Source organism: Hipposideros armiger, unplaced genomic scaffold, assembly GCF_001890085.2.
Source record: "Hipposideros armiger isolate ML-2016 unplaced genomic scaffold, ASM189008v1 scaffold_271, whole genome shotgun sequence".
NCBI lineage: Eukaryota > Metazoa > Chordata > Mammalia > Chiroptera > Hipposideridae > Hipposideros > Hipposideros armiger.
In genome coordinates, this window is record NW_017731621.1 from 1290431 (window position 1) to 1316665 (window position 26235).

The window sequence follows — 26235 nt, forward strand, 5'->3', positions numbered from 1 at the left end:
GTTGCTTTTATCTTTGGTACCTGTTTGTTTTTTTTCCCCCTAGAGAATTTGGAATTTTTATTTTATTTGTCTATAGAAAAACTTTGCCATCTTCAGTATTGCATTTTCTCCTTTTTTTTTTTTAATGTCAGCCCAAACGTTTGCCTGGAACATAGGAAGAAAATGTTCGTTTGTGCTTGTCCATAGCAGTGCTTTGTGTAGATTACAGTTGGGATTTCTTTTGGGCTCACTTTCAGATGACTGCTGTGTCTTTGTCTTCCATCCACCTCTACCTCTAACCATTCCTTCTCTTGTTCTTTCACGGGCTCCTTTTCTTGAATTCGTCCTTTAAATGACCTGTCTGAAGTTGTGTTCTTGGCCTCCTTTTCATTCTGCACACTGTCCCTGGGCGCTTTCATCATTTCCTGTGGTTATGCCCATCACCTCAAAGACTTCCAACTCTGTACCCTCACCCAGATCTTTTTCCTGGAACTTCTGAGCCCGGGACACATTTTGCGGACACCTTAAATGGGCATCTTCACCCACCTGCCCCTCAGATACTTCAAACTTAATGTCTAAATCTCCACCCCACCTCCAAACCTTTTCCCATTTCTCTTTTGCATTTCCTGTAATGGTAAAATATTCACTCACCCTCTCAGCATCCAAAATCTCCTCCTCCCTGCTACCCCCGCTTATCTGCACTTTATTTAGCTACAGACCCTTTAGTCGCCAAGTTCTGTGATTCTCAGTATCGCTCTTACATTCGCCTCCTCTCCAGCCTCACTGCCAGAGCCGCGTCATCTGCACTGGCAGCCCTGCCTCCAGTGCTGCTCCTCTCTTTGCCAGGCCACCGTGATCTTGTGGGATGCTCGGCCCTTCAGAAGCGCGTCAGTGCTTATGGGGGAAACCCAGACCCCTTAGTTTGACATACAGCACTCCCCTGGACTGCTTGTTTCTCTGCTTCCATCCATCCCGACTCCCGGCCACTTTTAAAGAGTAATAATAATAGAAAACTTCTGAGCCTTGTAATAGACTCCTTGCTAACTGCTTTCTTTACATACACATATCAGTTATTTTTTTCCACAGTGCTTTGTAATAACATATTTGTCAGTGCAAGTTGGTTTGCTTTTTAATGTCCTCACAGACAATTTTCCATGCATGGGATTATTTAGGTTTTTAAAATTGGTATTTATCTTACTAAAGTTACAAATCCAGAAACCTAGTTCCTCTTTAAGTTTGATAATTGAGCTTAAAAAGTTTTCTTCTTATGTGCTAGTCAAAGATTTTGACTACCATTAATACACACACACACACACACACACACACACACACACACAGGACAGAGTGTAATACTGACATCTCTTGAGGTGATGGAATGAATCCGTTTGTGTTGTGCGCACACACACGTCAATTTTATTAAGTTAGTTAAAAAAAACTCTGCCCCACTTTTTGAGGGTTTGCGTGTGTTTTCACTTTGATTTGATTATCTAATGGAAACCAATGTTACATGTGTTCGACAATTTTCGCATATGTATATGTGAATTATACACTAGGAAACAAAGTGCAGATTTAAAAAAATAATTTCAGAAACATCTGAGTTTATGTGGCATTAAACAGGTTTATAATGATAAATGTGTCTAAATAATTGTCTGCTTTCTGCTTCTCTAATCTTTCAAGTTTAATCTGATGGGGAAAAAAAATCCAGCCTATGAGCCTAACTACAATATTTGTTTTGAATTTTTAAAAATAAAATAGCAATAATTTAGAAAGCAAACTATTTCTTTTGATCACCTATTGAAGGGTATAATAGTGTTTGAATTATATATTCATTTGGCTGGTGGTATGTTAAACAGAAATAAAATCATTTGATTTTTACAGACATAAATTTGAAATCAGTAATTCTGTGACAGAATTTCAATCTCAGTTGGACTTAATATTTGATCTGGAAGGGAATAAGATGACTCTTTCCCAGAATAATTTTCCTGACAACAGCTCCCACCATTTCTTACTGAAAACTGTTAGAATTGTCAAAGTACATATGCGGTATGATCAACAAATACGGTGAATGTTTAAATTAAAAAACAACAACCGTATTACAGTAAAAGACACATTGCCATTAATCCCCCTCAAAATACTCTCTCTCGCTTCGAACACACTTATCCCATTATTCTTGCCACTTTCTGAAGCAGTTCTGGAAGTGTCTTTACTTTATCCTTCATCATGACAATGCTCTGTGTCACACATCGATTCTGGTAAACGGCAATTTCTGTCAAATAAAAACATTACAGTGTGTCCTCATCCACCTTATTAACTGTATCTGGCACTGTGCAACTTCTGGCTCTTCCCCAAAGTCAAAATGACCATGAAAGGAAAACATTTTGAATCAATTAAGGACATTGAGGCAGCCATGACTGTGCAACTAAAGACACTCACAAAAGAAGACTTCCAGAACTGCTTCAGAAAGCGGCAAGAACGATGGGATAAGTGTGTTTGAAGCAAGGGGGAGTATTTTGAGAGGGGCTAATGGCAATGTGTCTTTTACTGTAATAATTTTTTAAAAATGTAAACATTCACCGTATTGCTTGATCATACCTCGTGCGAGGTTAGACAATTAAGTTTGTGAACGCATCCTAGAAAAAGTGCTACATACCTCATTGTTGAATATCACTACAGTCACCTTTGAAGACTCCCCTTGGGAAGCTACGTACCAACACAAGCACTTAGGGAATCCTTCAAAGCAATTTGGAACTCGTTTTCTGGAATGGCCATCAGAGCTGTTGTCTTGAATGTCATCAAAATGTCTTCCTTTCAATATTTCCTTTATCTTTGGGTAAAGAAAGAAGTCATTGGGGTCCAGATCAGGTGAGTAGGGAGGGTGTTCCAATACAATTATTTGTTTACTGGCTAAAAACCCCCTCACAGACAGTGCCAGGTAAGCTGGTGCATCGTGATGCAAGAGCCATGAATTGTTGGTGAAAAGTTCAGGTCGTCTAACTTTTTCACGCAGCCTTTTGAGCACTTCCAAATAGTAAACTTGGTTAACTGTTTGTCCAGTTGGTACAAATTCATAATAAGTAATCCCTCTGATGTCAAAAAAGATTAGCAACATCGTTGCAACAAGTTCATGAACTTAATTGTCTGACCTAGTATATTGTTGAAATTTAAAAATAGAATGTTCACAAGAGAGAGCGCTAGAGCACTTTTCTGTAATTATATGTCTCTCGTTGAGGGCAAAAAGCTGTTAATGCTTGTGAGGCAATTAATTGGCAGGCTTGTAGTTGAGTGTGGTGTCCACTGGGTGGCAACAGAGACCTGAGTGAGATCTAGATGCACTAGCCTCCAGGGACTTGGGAGGGACTCTTTCCCTTAAATTTTAAACGATGGCTAGAGTATTCTTTGTGTTGGCTTAAAAAAACTAACAACTCTTTTTGCCTTTGTTCTGAAATGTATCAAGTTATATTTCCCCTTTTTGAGTAGGGTATTCTAATTGTTGGTACTGGCATAAAAATAACACTTATATGATGATAACATGAAAAATATCATTAATGTGGCATTTTCACAAAAGCATCCCCCATTTTTCTGATGGGAATCATAGTACTTTTCTACCCTTTGAGGAGTAGGGCAGTAATTCTTTTTTTTTTTTTTTTTAAGATTTTATTGGGGAATAAGGGAAGGGGAACAGACAGACAAGTTGCTGTCCTTTGGTTCTTCAGTCTGGTTGTGGAGGACGTTGCTTCACTGGCCCGTCTTGGTATTATCATTGCACTCTTCCCGGGTGAGGCAGTTGCTCGCCGGCCACTGGATGGCCGCTCACGGCAGCCCACTGCAGCAGGGGCTGCAGCCTATGCCCAGCAACCCACGGCAGCCCAGCTCCAGGTCGACCTGTTGTTCACCATCTTAGCTGTAGAGGGCGCAGCATCACTGGCCCATGTGGGAACCAAACTGGCGGCCCTGCTGCACAGAGCTGGTGTCCCAAGCCAACTCTTAACCAATGTGCCACTCGGCCGGCCCATGGCAGTAATTCTTCATTTAAGCTCCTGTGGTTTCAGGGGAAGAAGGGAAGCATAAAAATTTAGGCATAGAGTTAGGATATTATGTCTATTGAAAAGAAGTCTAGAATGAAAGCATGGATAATAGATATTAATACTTATTGCCTATTTTTAGCCTTCTGTATTGACATCAGTTATGGTTGAATCTTTTAGTTACACTTAGTTGCTTAACAGTGAAAGAAGATAGTTCAACCCAACAAAGCCGAGTACAGCAGTATCAGGGGGTGAGGGGGAGGGGATAGTGCAAATAGGTTAAGATGCATCTAAGAAGAGACTGTACAATAAAGTTTAATGCTTATTTGGATCTACTTTTGTGGAAACGAGGCAGAGAATGTTTATTAACATATGAAAATATTACTGGTGATGGCATTTGTCCTTCTTACATAGTCTACACAGTATATTTTCAGCTCAATGAAAGTTGAGTAATTAAGCTTCAAGAAAGAATCCCTTTTATAACATAGTCAAGTAGATTTTTCTTCCTAATTTCATAATTGCAGAGGTCAGGTTGCCCGGGTGCAGAGTCCCAGGGTTTTGGTACTGCTGTTGGCGTTGAGAGGCCTGTGCCCTGCCTGTGGTTTGTGAAACACGAGCAAGTCCCCACTCAGACATGAGAGTCACAGCCTATTCCCGGAAGGGGAATGCTCATAGGTTTCCCGGGGCCGGTGCCCTTTTCTGCCTCCCTGTCCTCCTCTGGCCTCCTCCATCCATCACTCACTTCTGTGATCGCCCCCTCCTCTCCTCTTTCCCCCTCCTTCTTTCCTCACCTCTTCCCCTTTTCTTCTCTGGTCACCTCTTCCTACCTCTTCTCATTCCCCTCCTGCTCTTGAGAGACGCAGCCCTCCTCCACAGATGAGGTGTCCTGAGGGCCCCTCAGACCCTCACTGAAGTGTGTGTAGAACTGCACACTGTTCAGAGGTGTTCTGTCACCTGTGGGAGCAGCTTGCACGTGGCATAATCCAACAGTGCTACCAGTCAGCAGGCATTTATGGAAGAGAGATGTCGATTTGGGATCATGAGACATGGATTAGTTCCACTTGTTAGTCTTGAGCATGCTCCCTGGTCACAAGTCGTTATAGAAAGTAGATGTGACCTGACACTTTTTGAAATTAGGCAAATCCCAGCACTGCAGTCTGGCCTGGCACATGTGAATATCCTCACCCCTTCCATGCAAGGCCTCCTAGCCTGACTGGGGTTACTGTCTTTAAAATGGGAGGATTTTTTTTTTCTGTTAGGAAATATATTTTTAATTCTTTGTAATCTTTGGGAATGCTTCCTTGATACATTCTCCAATAAGTACCATCAAGAAAAGAAAAATCACCAAAGGATGTGATGGACGAAGCTTGAGGTAGCTATGTTACTAACACAGACCTGCTACTGTACAGACTGAAAAGTGTGCTTGCTCAATTTCAGTTCCAGGCAACATTTAAGAAAGTAATAATTCATACATTCCTCCAAGATATGCTGGAATATAAAACAAACAAACAAAAAGTTAAAAGGCTTTTCTCAGATGCTTGAAACGTAAACCCCTTACAAGCTAAGCTCATCCCAACTCACCAACGCCCAGTGTTGCAGTAATCTCAAGGTTCTGGAATGGGGATGATGAGGAGAATCTGGCCACCTTCTCCAGTTGAATCATCTCCAGCGAGAGCTTTGGACAGCTTCCGGTTAGACTTGAACCTCTTTTTTCATCATCACAGCTCAGGTTAGCCACACCCCCTTCAAGGTATTTTTGGAGTTCTGCAAAAGTCCCCAGTGTCGGGTTGAATGTTTCTAGATCTATAACCAGGCATGCAACATCATGTTCTTCAGCAACAATGTTAGCTGATCTGACATCTACACTGATAAGAGCTTTTCCCCAAAATATTCTCCTTTCTCCAGTGTTTTTATCAGTTGTGGCTGATCGTCGCCCTCTGTACTCTGGGTGACTTTTTACCCTTTCTTCGGCTAAACTGAAAAAGGTACTTCCTTCCTCACCCTCTCGTCTGATGCAATCTCCTTTGTCATAGTATCCCACTTCTAAGCAGTCAGTGATCTTGGGCTACTTGTCCTCAGGTAAATTCTTCAGCAAGGATACACTTCTGAGGAAGTTCCTGTACGTTCATCTCTAGTTTGAGCTGTCCTTCTCATTATGTTCTGGAATATCTCTCGACCTAGCACCCAAGTTTTAACACTGGTAATAGCTTTCACAGAGGCAGTCCTTGTACAGTGTATAAAATGGCTTCTTCCCCAGATGTGGTCCACGGAGGATGGATGATAGCAACTTCTCACCTTGGAACACCTCTAATCGGCCCTCTGCCAGCACAGAGATGTGGTTTCCTGGTTCTCCTTGCTAATAATGTAGTAGCTCCCTTGTTGGTAGTTCCTTCCATACATGCGTTCTGCCATGTCTTTGATCTGCTGGGATTCAGTCCCTTCAAACTGATTTTTATTAAGAGCATCTGTAATGAGCTGCTTCTCACTGGAGTCCTTTCTGATTCCTGCTTTCTCAAAGGACAATTCAGCGGGTTTGTTGAGGATTATAGGTTCAGGTTGTTGGCTTGGCAGACACCCCAGCCTTTGCTCCCCTTCTGCTGTGGAGAGAGACCAGTCCCAATGTCTTCCACTGGACCGCTGGAGGCACTTTTCCAGGAGAGGCTGAAGCAGGCTCCTCCCTGCACGTGCACCCCGTCCTGAAGCTTGTCCAGCGGGATGCACTGTTCTGGGCTCTGCCATGCCACGGCCGCTCCCACATCTGCTCCGGCAGCTCCTTCAAATGGTGCTCCTGGGCATCCTCTCTGCTCAGCTCTCTCTCCAGCTCTGTCACCCTGCTCCGCGGGCATCAGTGGTGAGGTTCCCGGAGTGGCCATCTGGATGCTTGGAATGTTTGGGTTTCACAGAACCATTTCCCATTTTGCTCAAGGACCTTTATTAAACTCCTGGGTTTTGACTGAAGTTCAGTTTCCAGGAAATGACCGCCCGTTTGGGGTCACTGTGTACCACAGCCTCAAATTCCTCCCGAGGCCCTTGCCCATGTACACAGTCATATAACTCATTATCTGTTTGGGCTGGTTTGGCAGAAGATGCCCATATGACCAAATTGTATCCCTCTGGAAGGAGCTTGGTCTCCAGCGGAGGAACAGTAACTCGGAGGGTGTTGGAGACATACAGGGCAGACTGAGTTGTGTGGCTTCAAGACAAGGGCTGAAGGATAGTTAGCATTTTCCCTGTGAGGAGGGGTCCTCCCGAGGAATTTGGTTTTTTTTAGCTGAACCATCCTGCCACCTGTTGGCAGCTCAGTGGCAGCTCAGCTCAGGCTGGGAATTGAACCGGCAACCCCGTTGCTCAGAGCTCACACTCTTGAGTGAGCTCTTAACCAACTGAGCCACTCGGCCGGCCCGGAATTTGTTTTTTTAAGTACATTTTATGAAGCTCTTTCTTATATCTGTGTCTACTGTCTCTTTCAAATTGCTGTACCTTCTTCCACCCTTACTGAAATCTTTATGGGGACAGAGGGGCCGTACCTCCTAGTGCCTTTGTACATTTGAGGTATTCACCATGTACCTCTTATAGAGTCCTAGTTCCTGATGAGAGATTGCTGTTTAGGAATTAATTAGATATGGTGTCATTTTGTCTGCACAGGATATTTTTTTCTCCAAACTCTGCTGCATCTCATTTCTTAGCTATGTAGTTCTTGGGTATTTGTAACCATTATAGTTCTCTAGTGTTTACCTGAGTAGTGTGTCATTATTCTGATTCACAGTAATTATATATGAGTGAATCGACATTTTTATCAACACCCTATAATTCTGTTACCATTTTAGATATTATACGAAGGAATACAAAAGAAGTAGAAGTCACTTTAAGTAGGTATTCGTCTACTAGGGGAGAAGGGAAATGTGTAGTGGGCTACCATGAAAGAACTTTAAGATGCTACTTTTTGGATATTTTAGAGCAGTGACAGATTATTTTTCCCCAGTGTGGATTTGGGCCTCTTGCCCATTCAGTAAGTGGAACATGTTAAATATTTCTTATTACTCTAATATTATGTATAGATGCATAGAATATTAACATCGCTTCCTTACATAAATTTCTATATTGACTTAAATATAAAGTAGTGGTGTTAAGTGTAAGGTGAATACTTAACCTTTATATTGAAAAATTGAAACTCCCACATATGTATGATACGTACCTTTCCATTTTGTGTCATGCATGAAATTACCCCCTCATTCTCTCCATTACTTCCTTTTCAGTTTGTCTTTTCCTTCTCCTGGAAATACATGCCCTGTATTCATAATCCTACATTTTACTGTGTGTCCTGTTAGTTTTTACCAATATGTACCTCTGATGCATCAAAAGGATTTCAAAATGACAGCTCTATGGATAGTAGAATATAAGAACAGTAGGTGAAATGGCATTATTTTCCCCAAAAGGTGTTCAGCTTTTCCCTTTAGTCCCCTTTTCTCTCCACTTTCTTCCTTGCACCCCCACTTTAAAGTGTTTCTTAAAATCTCTTCAACCTCATTGGTTCCTTATTAAACCCTATTGTACTCTGTTTCAGTTAGTCCAAACCTAGAATATTGCTTAAATTCTGGGTACCAAATTTATAAGGATGCCCTTTCATCTTCATCATCATCAATAAGTAACTATAGCTGAGTGTCTGTGGAAAACGCTTCTGGAAGCCAATTCCAAATTGACCATCCCTAGCGATAAGAAAAGTACACAAAAGAAAAGTAATGGGACCCTGGTTACCTTGTGGATCTGGTACTGCTATGTCCATCGTCCACAGCTGTGTTGCTCCATTGCCTCTCTGATGTGGTTACGTAAAATACATTTTAATTACCACAGCTGTGGACATTGGAAACGTGCTGGGACCATAAAAGCAAATGATCATAAATAATGAAATACGTGACTTTTTACTAACAACAACAACAAAAACCAATCCATGAAATGTGTGCTTAGTAAAGCAAGTCAGTTTTCAGATCTAGGATGTAGATCTAAGGGCAGTGTCTTAGCCAGCTCGGGCTGCCACAGACTGAGTGGCTTAAAAAACAGAAATCTATTTTCTTGCAACTCTGGAGGCTTGGAAGTCTGAGATCAAAGTGTGGGAAGGCAGGGTTAGAGTCTTCTCTCCTTGGCTTTAGACGGCTGTCTTCACATGGTCATCTCTCTGTACCTTTCTGTGTCCTAATGGCCTCTTCTTATGAAGGACATCAGTCCTATTGGATTAGAGGCCGACTCCAATGGCCACATTTAACCTTACTCACCTCTGTAGAGGCCCTGTCTCCAAATGCAGTCACATTCTCAGTTACCAGGGGTTAGGGCTTCAGCATATGCATTCTGAGGGGACACAACACAGATCACATGAGGTGGTTTTGGGCACAGACCCTGCAGAAGAAGAAAACACACACATTTGTTCTCTGGTGCATCATCCCAACTCCAGTGCGCAGCCAACGCTGAGGACTCAGACCGCAGCGGTCCTCTCTACTGAGGGCCACCTCGTGCCGGGCATTGTCCTGAACTTCACACGCACCAATCAAGTGACAGTCTCCCTCCCTCTCAGGGGTCAGCTCTCCCTAGTGTACTTGGGAAGGCGCGATGGCAGAGAGAGGTGGGCTGTCCCCGGTGACCCGGAGCTCCCTGTCTGACCGCTTCTCCTGCTGGGTGTCCCCCTCTGTGCTGCCAGGGCCACTCCTCCTCCACTACTGACCACAGCTCGGAGGAACCTCGGGCTGCAGTCCCTGTGGTGCAGAGACGCCTTTGCTGAGGGGCGGTGAAAACTGGGCAGATGACACCTGTCTCTGTGGCCCCCTGCGTTGCTGCACTCAGGAGGGGGTGGGTGCTGTGCTCATCCCATTATGAGGCCTCCACCCTCATGACCTAATTACCTTCCAAAGCCCCATCTCTAAATACTGTTAACATTGGGGTTGCATTGGGGAGTTTCAACGTATGAATTGGCGAGGGGGACAAGACACAGATATTCGTCTACAGCAGGTAGCTAACCTTTGAGAAATCTAATTTCAAGTGAATTTAGTTTCATGAGTTGTGAAGTGATACAGATTGAAACAGTCTCTGAGTATCCGCTGTCTGGGCTCCGAGAAGCATTGGAAGCTTTCACTGACAGATTGATGCTCTAGGGGGCCCCGAGCAAGATACAGCAGTAGTTCCTTTGTGGTTGTAATACTGCTACGAGGATTTTTTTAATATTTAAAACTGTTTCCTATGAACTAGAACATTGGTGGCTCTCTGCAGGCTGCTGAAAGCCATTGAGTGCTGGAGAAGTGGGGCAGCTTGAAGGGCTCAGCATGAGAATCTACAGCGAATCCAGTTTTGTCCCCGTAATAGCACGTCTCGCAGGCATGAATTAGCCGCTCTCTGGGTGCCAGTGTTTTCCTTTTCTTTTTAATGGTTATGTTTTTCATCAGGTTCCTACTCACCAACCTGAAAAGCATGTTTTGATGATCGGCTAATATTATTATCTGATGGAATATCCACCACCCATCGAATTAGCCATTCAAATGACTGTGTTGTGTGCCCTTCGAAAATTGTCAAGAGTGGGGACTAAGAGAAAATTAATAAATTCAGGTTCTCTATTACATAGGTCTTTCTGTCTTCTTGATAATTTGTGTTTGATGGGGTCATTTGCCTACATGAAGGAAAGAATTTATATATTTATCTGGAATGAAATGGATCACTATTTATAGAGGTGACAAAAACTTTTTGGGGACACTAGATAGATTTTAATTTTATTTATATTGTTAGTGTTTAACCCAATAGGCTGAATAACTGAATATTCTTGACTTGGGCTGCCTTTGAGTTCCACATCCTTCCTGTGAGACTAGTCAGAACCGAACTGGAACGCTCCAGGTTCTTTCACTGACAGCCTTCATGAACAAAGAAAACTTCTCTCAATGACAGGCGTTTTAAAGTTTGGGTTGTCGCTTAAAATAATTCCTCCGCGTCTCATAAAATGCCTTTATTATGAAAAGACGCAGAATGATGTTGGTCACACTGAGTAGCACCTGTCTCACTGCCTTTAAACCAGGAGCCATCCTGTACTCCGCTCATCCTTCAGAGGTCACATCTCACCTGTTAGAGAGCCAGTATCTGGACTCTGCCTTAAAACCCTCCAGGAAGCAGCCCCTTTCCCCTGCTCCCACCACACTGCAGTCGGTGTCGGGGTAAAGAGCGAGGGCTCTGGGGTCAGCTCTGAGCTTGAATCCAGAGCGCCACTGACTAGCGGTGAGCCTTCGGGCAAGTCCACCTCTGCCTCAGTTTTCTCGTCTATAACCTGAGGGCATTTGCAGCGAGTTGTGTTGCAGGCCTGTCGCAGACACTGTGTGGACAGCTTTTTGAGCAGTGCTGACACACGGTAAGGGCTTAGTGAGTATTAGCTATCACTATTATTATTATCCCCATTCATTATTACACAATCTAAGCCCAGCCCACCATCAAAGCGAACTTTACAAAACAGACCTCAGATCATGTTTCTCTCCTGCTGAAAAGCCTTCCGTAGTTAGCAGTTAACTCAGAAAAACAAAACAAAGCCCGGAGTCCTGACTGTGGTCTTCAAGGCCCTGTGATGTGACCCGTCTGCTCCTGACCCCATTCCGAGCCGGCCTCCCGCTGGTCTCCCACTGGGCACAGAGTGCCCTTGTTCCTGCAGGAACCGCCAGCCCTGCCCCAGCCCACAGCGCTGTACCTGCCGAGTCCTGGCACCATCCGGCTTCGGGGCTCTGCACACTGGGGCACGCACCCCCTGGGGACAGGCACTGCCCACTCATTTCGTCCCTGGGCTGCCAGTGCCAGGTACATGGCAGTTGCTCAGTAGGTGTGTGTTTGTTGAATGGATGAATGAGTGAAACAACTATAAGTGCCAATTCTAGTGCTTTGTATGCTTTCAAATTAGAAAATCAAGAGCTTGCACAAATATTGTCAAAATAAAGTTACATTTGGTTAAAACCATCAGAAGTTTCTCTGGAGTTTCATGAACATGGCACAGTGCAGCGAACAGTGAACTGGGAGTGTCAAGATGGGGTCCTGGTTCTCATTCTGTTTCTGCTGCTAAAGGTCTTCCCTGAATCTCTGCTTTCCCACCTATGAAACTCAGGCAGGGCCAGGTCTCGAACTCGGGCTCTGAGAAGCTGCTCAGTTGAGGGACGTGAAAAGGGGTGACTGGGAGGCACCCTGAACCCCCCACTTTAACTAGAGCAGCTTTGTTTATATTTTCTTTATATATTGGGGTTTCATATGAAATTTGGTTTTTAAAGAAATGTCTGCTTCTAAAAAGTTTAAAAACCACTGAATTAGAAGAGTACAAAGGTTATTTGTAGCTTAATAATTCTGATTATGGTAGCTTAACTATTTAAAAGCTATTGTTTTTTCATCATTCTCTGCTCCCTTCCCTCCCAAAGAAAAGCTCATTGAATATTTTTTTTTAAATCTTAAAGAAAATTATGATGTTAGTAAATAAAATTATCATCACCAAGAAGTGAGCTACATGCAAACAAAGAGCACGCCTGCCTGCTCATGCTCATGGCTCAGCTCAGCGAGCCTGTAGCTGGGTGGACAGATGGACATGGGCAGAGGGCAGCAACTTATTTTTAAGTGAGAATATTTTATTTTGTAATAACTGGTGAAAAACATGTTAAACCATGGGATTTCTACAAGTGAAGTCTGTCATTTTTACAAGAGGATATTTATTGGATATTGATATTGTAATAGGTCATTTTAGAGCACTTTACTAAATGGCAAACTTATTGCACCTTCCCTTAATTCCTCATTAATTTTCTGATGTTACTTATTTAAAATATAAAACTGAAAGTAGCCAATGTGATTTTTTTTTTAAAAATTTTTTCTTTGCTTTGCTTTAAAGTGGGATCCTCTTAGAATGTTAACATTAAAAAAGAGAGTACTATTTTTATCATGAAGTTAAACTGGAAAGTACTTAATATAAGCTATTTGGGGACAACTTTAGATCACAGTTGGTCATCAGTTGACTCTTAAATTTGGCAGACCTGCTTGAAGTTGATAAGAAAAGCTTAACTGAGATTTCAAAACCATTTTAGTTGAGGTAAGCTAAAGCGAAGGTAATATAATGGTAAAACACTGAACTATGGACCTGCAGAATTAGTTTTAGGGATAAAAATGAGAGTATTTACCTTGGGTTTTTGAAAAAGCACGTGATAATATATTGTAACAAAATATATAAGAATTATATGTTACATAATAGTAAGAACGTTACTCATAAGGTTGTCAAGTGTTCCCACCTGCACGTCGTCTAGTAAGATTTTGAATTTTGGTATGTTTTACTATCAGTCGCTCTAAAAGCTGTTTCTCTTAGCCACTAAGATTCTGAGGTGTATGTGTAATGTATGTGTAATGTATGTGTATAAGTGAACATATGAAAAGTATGCAATTATTCATGATATAGTTCTTATATTTGATACCATTCACCCATGTGTTTATGTTACTTATGACTTTATCGCCCCCTTTAGGTAAAGAGGATGAATTTCCGAAGAAGCCTTTGGGGCAGCTTCCACCTGAATCTCAGCCTGCCGGCATTAGTCAGCTGAGCAATGGACAGAGTGTTGGCAGGTCCAGTCCCCACAGGATCAGCAGAAGGGAGAGTGGCTCATCGCCTCACAAAAAACCTGAGCATTCCCCTCACCATCAGAGCAGACTTGGGACACCGGAAAGAGTGAGGCAGCAGAGACGGAAGTCGGTGGATGAGGACAGTAAAAAGCTTAAAGAGGAGGCAGATTTTCAAAGAAAACCTCCGTTAGGTCCACAAGACAACGCCAGGCAATATGATCACGCAGCTGCTAACCAAAATAGCAATGCCACTTCAAATATCAGGAAGGAATTTGTGCCCAAATGGAATAAGCCGTCAGATGTTTCCGCTGTTGAAAAAACCGCCAAATATGCTGGTGAAGGCAAAAGTAGGGCCCGTCCCGCGTGTACAGGCGCCGCCCCGAGCTCTGCTGAGCCTCGGGCGTCCAGCGCACGGCCGACGGGGCGGGTCTGGGACGCCGAGGAGGGGAAGCGGGGCTCCAACGCGTCACAGTATGATAACGTTCCTGAAAGTGAAAACGGCGCTTCTGTCGAAGAGGCGCTAGAACGGGCTTACTCTCAGAGTCCGAGGAATATTGTTTACACTCATAGTCCAAGAAAACATGCTGAGCCAAGTTCTAGTCCTTCAAAAGTATCAAACAAGTTTACTTTTAAAGTACTGCCTCCAAGTTATGCAAAATATCCGTCTCACTTAGATGGGGACGACCTCGGGCCGGTGCACCTGCCATCTTACAATAACCCCCCTGTTTACCGGGGGAATTCTCCCAAACACACCCCTGCTGCCAACAGCAGCTTTGTGTTTCCACAGTTTAGCCATGGGGCTCAAATGAATCCTTCCAGGAGACCCCATGGTTCCACTCTTTCCATCAATGTTTCTCCAGAGAAATCTCACAGCCGCCCAAACCCTGTTGTCCTACCATCTAGTCGAATAGAAGTGCTTCCCGTTGATATTGGTGCTGGGGGATATTTGGTCAACTCAGGGTCACCAAAGAATGGAAAATTTATCATTCCTCCAGTGGACTATTTGCCAGACAACAGAAAGTGGTCGGAAGTCAGTTACACGTACAGGCCTGAGACGCACGAGCAGTCATGGACTCGAGATGCTAACCGCAGCCACTTAAGCAACTTACCCAAATACCCCGCCTTCCAGCACATGCCCTTTGAGGACCATAGCCTCCCCACAGTCTCCATCGATGGTCCAGTGCGGTATCGAACTTCCCCAGCCTTAGAAGATGCCGGTTCATCGGGGTATCCATATCCAGGGCCCTCAGCTCCAGCTTATCACTACAGAAATCGGGATGGACTTTCTGTTCAAGAATCAGTATTGCTGTGAGAATTTATCCATACTTGCCCAAGACGAGAGAATAGAAACCATATGAAACCTACATTGCTATGTTTATAATTGCCAAAGCAGTATTTTATACCGTTGTAAACAACTCGCGCAATTCTAATGTATGTTAGTAATAAGAATAGGAGGAAGCGTTTTCATCCCCACGTAGACGCTGCTTAAGATGAACATCTTAAATTGCATCAACACTGAACCTGTTAAAAAGAATTGACCGTGGAAACATAGCAATAGCATTTAGGGGTGCACGCACAATAATAATTCATTATTCAGTTATACTTAACAGCTTTCTCCAAAACCTGAACATTTTTACTCTGTCAGCCCATTCTATTTTGAGTAATGTTACAAAGCACTGAAAAACTGTGTAGAGTAGATATTTTTAAGGCTATATGTAGTGTATGTGTCTTTTAGTAGATACTGCAGGCATCTATGCATATACATTTGAACTCTGAACTAAAGAAAATTTTTAAAAAATGACTTTTAATCTAGATCCATGAAATAATTTATTATTCTTTTCTTTAACTGGTCTTTCAGTCAAGTTCCCCACCCCTCCTTACCCCCCCTCATATTTTTAACCCAGATCCAAAACTGACTTAAGGGTTGGTTTGCCCTGAATTCAAATGAATTCAAATTTCACAGAATACTCACCTTCTCATTCAGTTGCCGCCATTTTCTTTCAATCTGAAAATTTAAAGGCAGTGGAAGGAAAGGCCAACCACTTAATGGGGCTGAAAAACCGTGCAGTTTCAGTTAAGTGTCTGGCCACCTGTGTCCCGGGCAGTCAGCGCCTCTGTGCCCTGCGCCAGATGCAGAGGAAGCACTGTGGTGCAGCCCTCCCGTGGGCACCAGCAGGAGGAGCTAGCTGTGAGTTACTGCTCATCAAGCACTTTTGGCAGCTGTGGAGCAAACTCCTTGGAGAGTCCTTTCAAAGCAGGATCAACAATGAGGTCACTTCTTCTGCCCCTCAGTATAGTGCAGGGCCTCCTACGGAGGGCCAGGTTCATTTCCAAATCTTTTTCAGGCACCAGTCCTTTAAAGAATGTAGTCAATGGAAATTGCTGTGCTTAGGCCATTAAATAATCAGTGTGTAAAATTGTAAAATGATCCTAATTATTAATAGGAACCTAAGGTTTTGGTCCTTTTTTTTTTTTTATAGTGTGACTTTCATACTTGCAGAAATCTTTTTTTCGGTGACAAAAATTCAGGTTCATGTTAAAAATGAACAATGTCTTTTACAATACTCTGTTACACTACAATTACCAAAACACTGACAAAGTGTGGACCTGGCCAAGAAAGTAGGGCTTCGTGTTTAATTGGAGAGCTTGTTTTCAGCATTACTTGGTTCACAGTTGAGTAAGAGTAGAAAACCTAACATTGAGGGCTCTTCTTGTTGCAAGTTAGGGCTTCAAGCTTTCAAGGTACAGAAGTGTGTCTTTTAAAATGAGAGTAACATTTGTTTAGCTAGTGAATGTGACATATTTTTTTATGTATATAATGAGTCTAGTGTAATTTTCATCAACTTGGTAATGATGTTATCAAATGGCAGAACAAGTGCAGTGTCTTAGCAGGTAAGCACTACACTGAAGCTCAGACAAAATCCCAATATCACTGGGCTCTCGGTTCTGATCATGTGAAGCTTAGAAATAAATGTATATAAAAATGTAGCTGAGGATATTAATTCCAATTTTAAACCATGACTCTGTGACTTGTAATAAATCAAGCTGTACAATTTAGTTCATGATAGCAGCACCAAGCTGCTCCAAAATCTATATATCAACAGTGATAAATACTGTACATTTATATATATATATATATACATATATATATATATATATATGCAAAACATATGCACACACACTATTTTCTTATGTCATCGATGACAGTTTTTATCTGTATACTTTTTTGGATGTGATTGTTTTTAACATGCTAAAAGTAATACATATATTTTGTTTTGTGTCTTTTATGTGCTTTCTTCATATGGCAAATGTGCAGCATCTCAATGCTTCTAAATCTAATTCTCTTCTAACTGAGTAGATATTGCCCAGTGTCTGCCTACATGACTATGTATATCCAGTTCTATGTTGTATGCCTTATTAATTTCCGGTACTACATTTTTTAGAACTACATCACCTTGCCTTTATTTTATTTAATCTGCCATTATTAATAGCAATAAGGTATTATTTCCAGTCTTCTCCATGATGCACTATAGTGCTCTGCATTCGTATTTCAAGTAGGAAAATTTAATTTGAAGTTATTTTGCTACCATACAATTTTACTCTTTAAAATTTATCTTTTTAATAAAAGATAAATAATGAAATAATTACAGAAGAAATAATATTGGTTAAGTGGGTTAAATATATTTATGAAAAACATACTTGGTAAGAATTTCAGGGTGTGGAGACTGATTTTACTCTAACTGCATGTACTTGGTGTAAATATTTTGCCATTATTAAGTCTTTTCTTCATAGCAGTTTTGCCTAAAACAATAAGCACTTTGGTATAGTTTTTATTTTCTTAATATTCAGTTTGAAAAATTAAAGAAACTAGACCCAGAATCTCAACAGGTTTTTAAACTTTGACACTTTAAGGTGCTTATGTTTTTTATAAGATTAAAAAAACCCAAAAACTGACAGCCTTTTAAAGCTGGGAGATATCAAATCAGATATCAAAGTATTGTAGTGGAGGAAAAGAATGATTTTCCATCTACCCTCTTAGGTTCTCTGGCCAGGCCCTGTAAAGTGGACTGACAAAAGACAGATGAAAAGAGAAAAACAGAAGTTTATTGGCATGTACATCATGCATTCCCATGGGTGGACCCAGCGATGAGAAACTCAGAGAGAGGGCAGAGGGGGTCTAGATACCTAACTTAATGGGGAAGGGAAGGGAGAAAGGCCCTCATGGGAAAGCACATGACTTTTTGGAAAATAAATGGGCCCTTTGGAAAATATATGGGAGGTATAGTTTGCGACAGGGTCAGGATGTGGTGCCAGAAGTGAAGGTTAGAGTTGCCCAGAGAGGGGATTTATGACAATTGAGTTATTTCCAGGAGGCTCTGCTTTTAGGCCAGTAAGGGATTTCAGGAACTCAGATGCCTTCAGCTCAAAATCATTCTTATGCCAAAGTACCATATTTTGGGGTGGCATGCCCCAACCCCCTTCAGCATCAATGGTGGAATGTTTCTTGAAAAAGCTAAGAGATTTAGTCAGTAGGACATTTCTAGAGAAGAAAAAGGGATGTTTACAGATGTGATGTGATTTTTTTTTTCATTCTAATACTAAATTTTCTGTCATACTCAGGGCAACTTTAAAATTGAGTTTCATATTTGCAGTTCTTTCAGGCCTCTCCCTTGGGACCCATTATAATGCAAGCACAGAAACAGGACCTTGTGGATACTTTGCTGAGATCTCTCAGGATTAGAGAAAAGCATGCCATGTCCACAACTAGGGATTAATAGATGAAGAGGGCCTACAGTTTAATCTTTGGAAATATTAGTCCTCTCAATTAACTTTTACACTTACACCTTATTTTAGTAATTGATTGTGGGCTAATTAAGATTATGGTTTTGTGATCTGTTTTTGTGTGTGTTTGTTTTGATTGTCCTTTAATGGATTTTAAATGTCCATTTCTAATATGGATATTAATGCTTATTGACCAGGTGGAACTTTAAGAAGTCGAACTTTACTTTTACAATGACGCAAGGTATTGAGAATGGGATTCCATTTAACCTTTCAGAAAGGTTTTCAGTCTTAACTATAAATCTAAGCATAACTGCCATTCTATAGATAAGGACACTGAGAAATTAAGGAACCAATTTTAGCTTTCATAGAAGTGGATTTTGACCCTTGCAGCTCTTTAGAATTATCTGGGGAATTTATAAAAAATGATCTCCTTGGTTCTTACTCAAGACCTGTTAAATCAGAACATCAGGGGTTGAACCCTGATATCAGGTAATTGTATTTTCCCCCCCGTTTTGTCAATTAAGCTCTTTAAAAAAAAAAATCCCTGTAAAGTTGATTGTCTTATATTCCCACTATGAGCTGTCTCAGAAATTCTTCACATCAGTTTTAGAGTTTAGAAACTCTGATTTCAAGTAAGTTAGGAAAAATTCGAGTGGAAAGATTAACATTACCAGCAGCGTCTGTAAATTTTGGTGAACTACGGACGGTTGTGGAAAGTATAAATGGCTTCAAACGGAAGGTGGCAGGACCCTGCACGGTCTCCTTACTGCTGAGACTAGTTCTACAGAACAGCTAGAGCCTCGTTAAGGTTTGCATTTCCCTAGACAACCCTGGTCACTTTCCTCAAGCGACATGCTGAAAAACAAGCCTGTGCTGCTTGGAGGCCTAAGTGCATCTTCCCTATGTGAGGAGCTGAGGAAACCCGGCCGCCTGTCTGGTCACTCACCTGGCCAGTCAACATATTGTTGAGCACCTGCAGTGGACTAGTCCTAGGGATGTGCTGTGGCTCATGCTTCAAGGTAGGAGACATGTTTTATCGTCGTGTCTCTATTCAGTGTTGGAGACACGCCCTGGTGATTTGTTTACAGGCACAGAAGGCCGCAACTCAAGAGTGCTGGGAAAACTTGCAGGGGAGTTGCCTCGGCTGAGCCCGAGGGTTCATAGCGTGGACAGACAAGGGAGGGGACGGGGCATTTCTCCACAGGGTGGCGTGAGCAACTGCGTGTCCGTGTGTGGAGGTTTGCCACTGATGTGTGGGTGTGTTGGGAGTTCCACAGACCAGATCTTGGAGGGTCTTGGATGCCATTGAACTTGATCCTGTAGGTGGGTTTTGCCATGGTTATGTTGATATTACCTGTGTGGTCCCTAGAGACTGGAAGCTAGATGTGAGGGAACCAGACTGGCGGAAGTCAGGAAGCTTGTGGCAAGTGTTCTGTCCAAAAGGTGTCACAGAGGTTCGGCCAGGAAGACTTTTCAAAGCAAAGGTGATTAACTTGAGAACTAAAGTGGGCAAGACTTGATAATTGTTTGAATATAATTATAAGAGATAATATTACTGAATGCTTACTATGTGTCTGACACTGTGCTGAAGGATGTTACCCACATTAACTCATTTAATTCTCACAATAACGCGATGAAGCATGTACTAGAATTCCCAGTTAACAGATGAGAACACTGAGGCACACGAGTTGAAATCGCTTGGTGACACAGCCGAAAGTAATTAAGCCAGGACTGGCCTCCAAGCAGTCTGAATGCAGAGCCTGTTTCCCGCTCCCACATGTTGTAAGGAGGTGTAATTTAACTACATAACATTCACCCATTTAAGGGGACACTTCACTGACTTTTTAGTAAATTTACAGAGCTGTGCAACCATTACAGCAAAACCAGTTTTAAACGTTTTCATCACCTCAGACGGATCTCTTGTGCCCATTTGCAATCTGCCTGCATTCCTGCCCCCAGCCTCAGGTAGCCACTAACCCACTTTCTATCTTTCTGATTTGCCTTTTTCTTTTTTTTTTAACATTTCATAAAAATGGAATCAGACTATATGTGGTTATTTCACATCTTACTCTCACACTTAGCATAATGTTTTTGAGGTTCATCCATGTTGTAGCATGTATCAGTAATTGCTTTCCTTTTTGCTGAATAGTTTTCCATTGTGGCTGTGTCACATTTTGTTTATTCACTCACCAGCTGATAGACATTTGGGTTGTCTTCACATGCTACTGTGACCATTTGTGTATGAGTCTGTGTATGGATGTGTATTCATTTCCCGTGGATATATATATATATATATATATATATATATATATATATATAGCAGTGCTATTGCTGGCTTTTATGGTAAGTTTATGTTTAACTCTTTGAGAAACTTCTAGATTGTTTTCCAAAGTGTCTACACCATTTTATATTCCCACAAGTAATGTATGGGTAAGGATTCAGATTTCTTCACATCCTCGTCAATACTTGTTATTGTATTTTTTTTATTATTTTGGTGTAAAGAGATTATCTCATTGTGACTTTAATTTGCATTTCTCTAATAGCTAATGTTGTTGACCATTTTTCTATGTGTATTTATGGTATGTATGTGTATATAGTTTAATTTATCAGTTTTTTCTTTATGGATCATGCTTTTAGTGTTGTATCTCTCCATCTAACCTAAGGTCACAAATGATTTTCTTCTGTTTTATTCTAGAAGTTTTATAATGTTAGTTCTTACATTTCAGTCTATGAGCCATTTTTAGTTAATTTCTGTATGTGGTATGAGGTAAGAATCCAAATTCATGTGGCTATCTAATGGTCTCGGCACCAAGTGTTAAAAAGACTCTGCTTTCCCCAAGTGAATTACATTGGGACCTCTGTCAAAAATCAGTTGATTCTATCTATAGAGGTTTCTTTCAAGTTTTGGGCTATGCTGGGTCCTTTGCATTTCTATATAAATTTTAGGGTCAACTTGTCAGTTTCTGCTGAAAAAACCTGGTGGGATTTTGGTAGGTATTGTTTTGAATCTACAGATCAATTTGGGAAGAATTTCCATCTTAATGTTGAATCCTCCAATCCATAAACATAGTTTATCTCTCCATTTATTTTGATCTTTAATTTCTCAGCATGTTTTATAGTTTTGGTATATGTCTTATACTTCTTTTGTTGAAATTATTCCTAACTATTTTATTTTTCTTGCTTTTGTGAATGGAATTGTTTTCTTTGGAGCCTGTGTGCTTAAACATTATTGGAGAGGAAGGGTCAAGGTTGATTTTTATAATTCCCAGGTTGGGTGTTAGGGGAGATAGTGATAAAAAGAACTCAGGAGAAGGAGCAGGTGTAGGCTTAGTGAGGAAAGGGCACGTTTGACATGTAGAATTTGAGGCATAGGGGATTGACAGATGGTGGTGTCTGACAGGCAGCTGGCGATTCCAAAGAGATTTGGGACTTGCCCTCATGTTAGGAGGCAAAGTCATGAGAGAGGACTTGTCCGGCAAGAAGGTGAGCAAGCCAAGGATGGGGAGAGCCTGGGGGTCGCTGGCATTTCAGAGGAAAAGGAGTACACGAAGAACTTGGAGGGAATACTTGTGGACCACGTCCTCAGTATTTGAATGCCCAGTGATTCAAGATTGAGCTTTGGAGTCACACTGACTCCAGTTTGCACCTGGCATCCGTGGGCCAGCCACTGTTCTTGGTCCTGGTGAAACGGTGATGTGAGGGACAACACAGTCTCAGTTCTCATGGAGCTCATGTTCTGACCATTTCCTTACCTATAAAAGGAAGACGGTAGTGTTTATTCCATGGAGCTGTGAGGATGAATGAGTTCATTTGCATGAAGTGTTGCGCAGTGTTGTCACACACCAGTGATTTCGAACGTTGTCTGTACGCACGTGCCCCCACAGTGCTAGGCTCTAGTGACCAAGAGGCATGGACCTTGACTTCATGGTGCAGAGCACAGGCAGGAGTTACACGTGATACGTGAGAGAGGGGAGGCACAGACGGCGAGCTGAGAAGACGGTGCCAGGGCTGTGTTCCAAGGAGAAGGACACGCTCAGCGTAAAACGCAGTAGAAAGGGTGCAGTGAGCAGGACTGAGAAGATGCGGATGTGACAGGCGCCTTGCTGTCGTTGCTGCCTTTCCTAGAGCCACAGTCAGATCGTAGTGGGCGCAGGCACGGGTGGGAGGGCATAGGCTCTCTGCAGAGCTGTGAGTGAGCAGGGACAGGCCATTACTGACTCAGAGCTGGAGGGAAGGGCAGGTAAAGGCAGGGACGGGGGTGGGGTGGGGTGGGGGGGGATGATGGAGAAATAATGCGAATCAGAAATCAGTCCTGACCGTTCAAACACTCTCAAGTCCTTTTACAAGTCAGCCCTTGGTTTTACTCCAGTTTGTTCCTTTATGTATTCGTGAGTATTAAAATACCAATTACTAAGCTCTCTGTCATTCAGACTTTTCACTTTCATGTGGAGGAAAATGAGCATAATCTGAATACAAAGCAGCCCGCATCAAGAAAACTCTGACATGGTGCCTCTGAACACCATCGCCTTTGAAGAGCACTTGTTTAAAGGTTGCTGTCACTGCAGTACACTAGCAGATATGATTAAAAAGTAACATGTGTCAAAGATGGATGGAGAGGTTACTTCCCTGAGAGCTAAGTATGATTCAGCAATGAACTGTGGCACCCCCACGAGCTAAATCCGCCTTGCATGAGTTAACAAACTGCCACAAATTCATGGTGTGACTTTGGACAGGTCCCTGGGCCCCTCTGGGACTCGGGTTTCTGGTCTGTAAACTCTGGAGGTAGGAAAGGAGTTTGTAAACAGTTCTGCCCCGAACTCTAAGGGGAGGGTGCCACGACCTGAAGCCTGTTTGTGTGGTGTGTGCTGGGTACTGTATTAAATGCCAGGAGAGCAATGGTAGCAAACACCAGATGGTCCCTGGTCTCATGGAGCGGAGAGTCTTGTGGAGAAGGCTGTTAATTACGCTGTTACAACACAAGTGAAGACCCGCATCTGTGGCCAGGACCAGGAAGGAGGAGAACCTGTGCGCTCAGCTCCTGTAACTGGCGAGCTCGAAGATGGCACTCGTGAGGAGATGCACTTGCATCGGACGTGTCGGGGAAGCAGGGACGATTACGAGCAGAGGACAATGGCTCCTGGCCACTGGAGATGCGGCAGCTCTCGCCTGGGAGCAAAGGAAGCAGAGTAACAAACATGGATGTGAACAGCTCGAGCTGCTAACATGAAGACAGTTTTAAGTCTCCAGCCATGTCTGTACCCATAAACAATGCCATTAGCTGTTACTTTGGAAAGGAAGGACAGCCACGGCCCTGGACATTGGCAGTTTGGTGGAGTGGACTGGAGGCCATCAAACACGCACTGTGGTCTGCGTTTGCCGCCCCTCAGCTGTGTGACCTTGGCAGGTCACATTCCCTTCCTGTGCCTCTCTTTCCTCAGCTATAAAATGTGGGCACCAGAGCCAGAAAGGGTAGTGGAGATGACCCAAGACAGAGGATCTCACCCTGGCTGCTGATGAGACTCAGGAAGCTGTGCAAATACTACTCCCGGGCCCACCCAGACCAGCTAAGGCAGAATCTCCCGGGGTGGGTCCAGGAATCAGGGCTTGTGCTTTTCAAGCCAAATACATACAGAGCCCAACATTTCACAGCTCTGGAATTTATCCCTTAGAACCTAACCATGGAATGCAATTGCATAGGGATACACTACAAGAAATCAGAGCCTTGGGTTTGATACCTTTGACGAGAAACCATGAAGGACCCGCCTCTGTTAACAAATGCAGTGTTTTGACCACAGGAAAAGAAAGATGTCACTCTCTCCACCTCTATTTCTTTGTTCTAGTTGCCATATCATCCTTCTATTACAATCAGGAAACCACCCTAAAATCATATTAGGCAATTTTTATTTAGAGGTTTTTGAATGGTGTAATGGAAGGAACACAGGCTTGAAAACAAAGAGATGTCTCAGCTTTTCCACCAACCTTGCTGGATCTCAACCTCATGAATGAAAAGGAAAAATAAGGCCTTTCCCGCAAGTTTGTTCTGAAGATTAATTTAGATAACAGTGCCCGAGACATAGAGGCTCTATAAAAATGTTAAGTGATGAATATAAATGTTTGCATAAGGAAAGGGCTAATGTTCATATTTAAAGAGCTCTTTTCCCCCCCATTTAGATTTATAAAGCACCCCCACATGGAATATGAGCAAAGAATATTAAAAGAGAATGGACAGATAAAGAAGTACAAAGCTATTAAACATACTCTATATCCCCATTCATTAGAGAAATTGGAACTGAAGCAGTGAGTGGCAGGCAGTTGGCTGAAGGCGCGTGCCTGCCCTGTGAGGGAAGGGAAGAGTGCGTTGCAGAAGCGCTCCCTTCCCAGGGCCAGCGGCTCTGCTTGTGTTCTTTGGTCTAGCGTGCTGCCTCTGTGAACAAATGTGAGTGGGAAAGGATAACCTGCGTGTCCATCAGCCGGCGATAGGTTAAATTATGCTATAACCATATGAAAGAATAATGTTCACCCTTTAAACATCCATAGGAAGCTTTATGTGTCACGGACATGGAAAGATGCCTGTGCTTTATTGCTAAGTGATGAAAGCTACCAAGCAGTAGTCCTTGGTTGGCTCTCCAGCTGCTGGCCTCTCCCAGACCAGCCTTGAAGCAATGCAGTGTTGAAGGTCATGGGTGGGTAGGCGATGTGGGTTGCTCACCATAGGTTCAGGAACTGGGGGCTGTCAAGGAGGGCCGTGGAAGTTCTGTTTGCACGAAGGCTTTGAAGCCTTTTAGAACAGATAGCGAAGGTTTTAGAACTAAAGGGCAGGCACCTGGGATGTATGAATTAGGGAGGTGAGGAGGAGCAAAGACCTCTAAAAGAGGCAGGGGGAGCACGTCTCAGGTGGGCAGGACATACACTCCCCACCTGAGCCACCGTTAAGGCGTTAACCAGGAATTAGTGTGACAGGACTCTGGGTGGGACTTGGCAAATGCCGGTCACAGTGGAGAGGCTCTCAGAGAGCCGTGCCCTCCCCTTCAACTGCCTTGTTGGTTCCTTCCAGTTCTAGTCCGGGTAGGAAGGAGGGGCAAGAAAATCAGAGAGGCTCCTGGGAACCGCCTGGACTGCAGCAGGTGGTTACAGGCTGGCAGCCCTGAGACTAGGGATACTAAGTAGAAGCCTTGCCCTGATTGCCCGAAGCTGGTGTGGCCTGGGGTGAAAGGGCGTGTTATTATTTGTACCATGGAAGCTGAAGGCCAGTGATGCCTGGTGAGTGGAAGTTGGCAATAATTTTTTCTCTGAAAGGTAGATATCTCAGAAGTATGAAGACCTGCAAATACTGGGGGGAGTCACATGCCTCTTATTCTCTTCCTGCTGAGTAAGTCCATGTTGGACTTACAGGCTTCTATTTTAAAGCTTGTCTGGGAAGCCAATCTTTTTTTCCCTGGCCAGCCCTGATCAGAAACAGCGGCAGCTATTATTGATACCAGAAATGGGGGGAGGAGATTTTAAATTGGGACTCGCCCCATCTTTTAAAAGTCACTAGTCGCTCCATGAGTCCAGGATGACCTGTTCCTTTGGATTTCAGGGATCAATGAAATGTTCTCCAACATATGACGCATTGTCATATAGAGTTGTCCATTTTCTTTTGTCAAATACATTTATTAAAAAAAATTTTAAAGACTACTGTAACACACATGAAGAAGAAGAAAGAACATCCTCTCAGAAAAATGGACAACTTTTAAATTGAATACAGTTACCCTTTTTAAAAATCCACTATATTGACCTTTTTTCTTTTTTCTTTTTTTGTAAATACCTCCTTGCAGACTAGTGAAAACTCGGTGTGGCTCAGCTCTGGTGCACA

General features: G+C 42.7%; 1 protein-coding gene across 2 annotated transcripts in view; it reads left to right on the top strand.

The window, feature by feature from the left end:
* USP6NL (USP6 N-terminal like) overlaps positions 1-16175 on the top strand; it is a 140516-nt gene extending 124341 nt beyond the window's left edge. For both annotated transcript variants that reach the window (XM_019656991.1, XM_019656992.1), the window contains one exon: positions 13502-16175. In XM_019656991.1, coding sequence (XP_019512536.1) covers positions 13502-14910 — 1409 coding nt within the window. In that variant the 3' untranslated portion in view covers positions 14911-16175. The remainder of the gene's footprint in view (positions 1-13501) is intronic.
* Positions 16176-26235: the final 10060 nt, after the last annotated feature.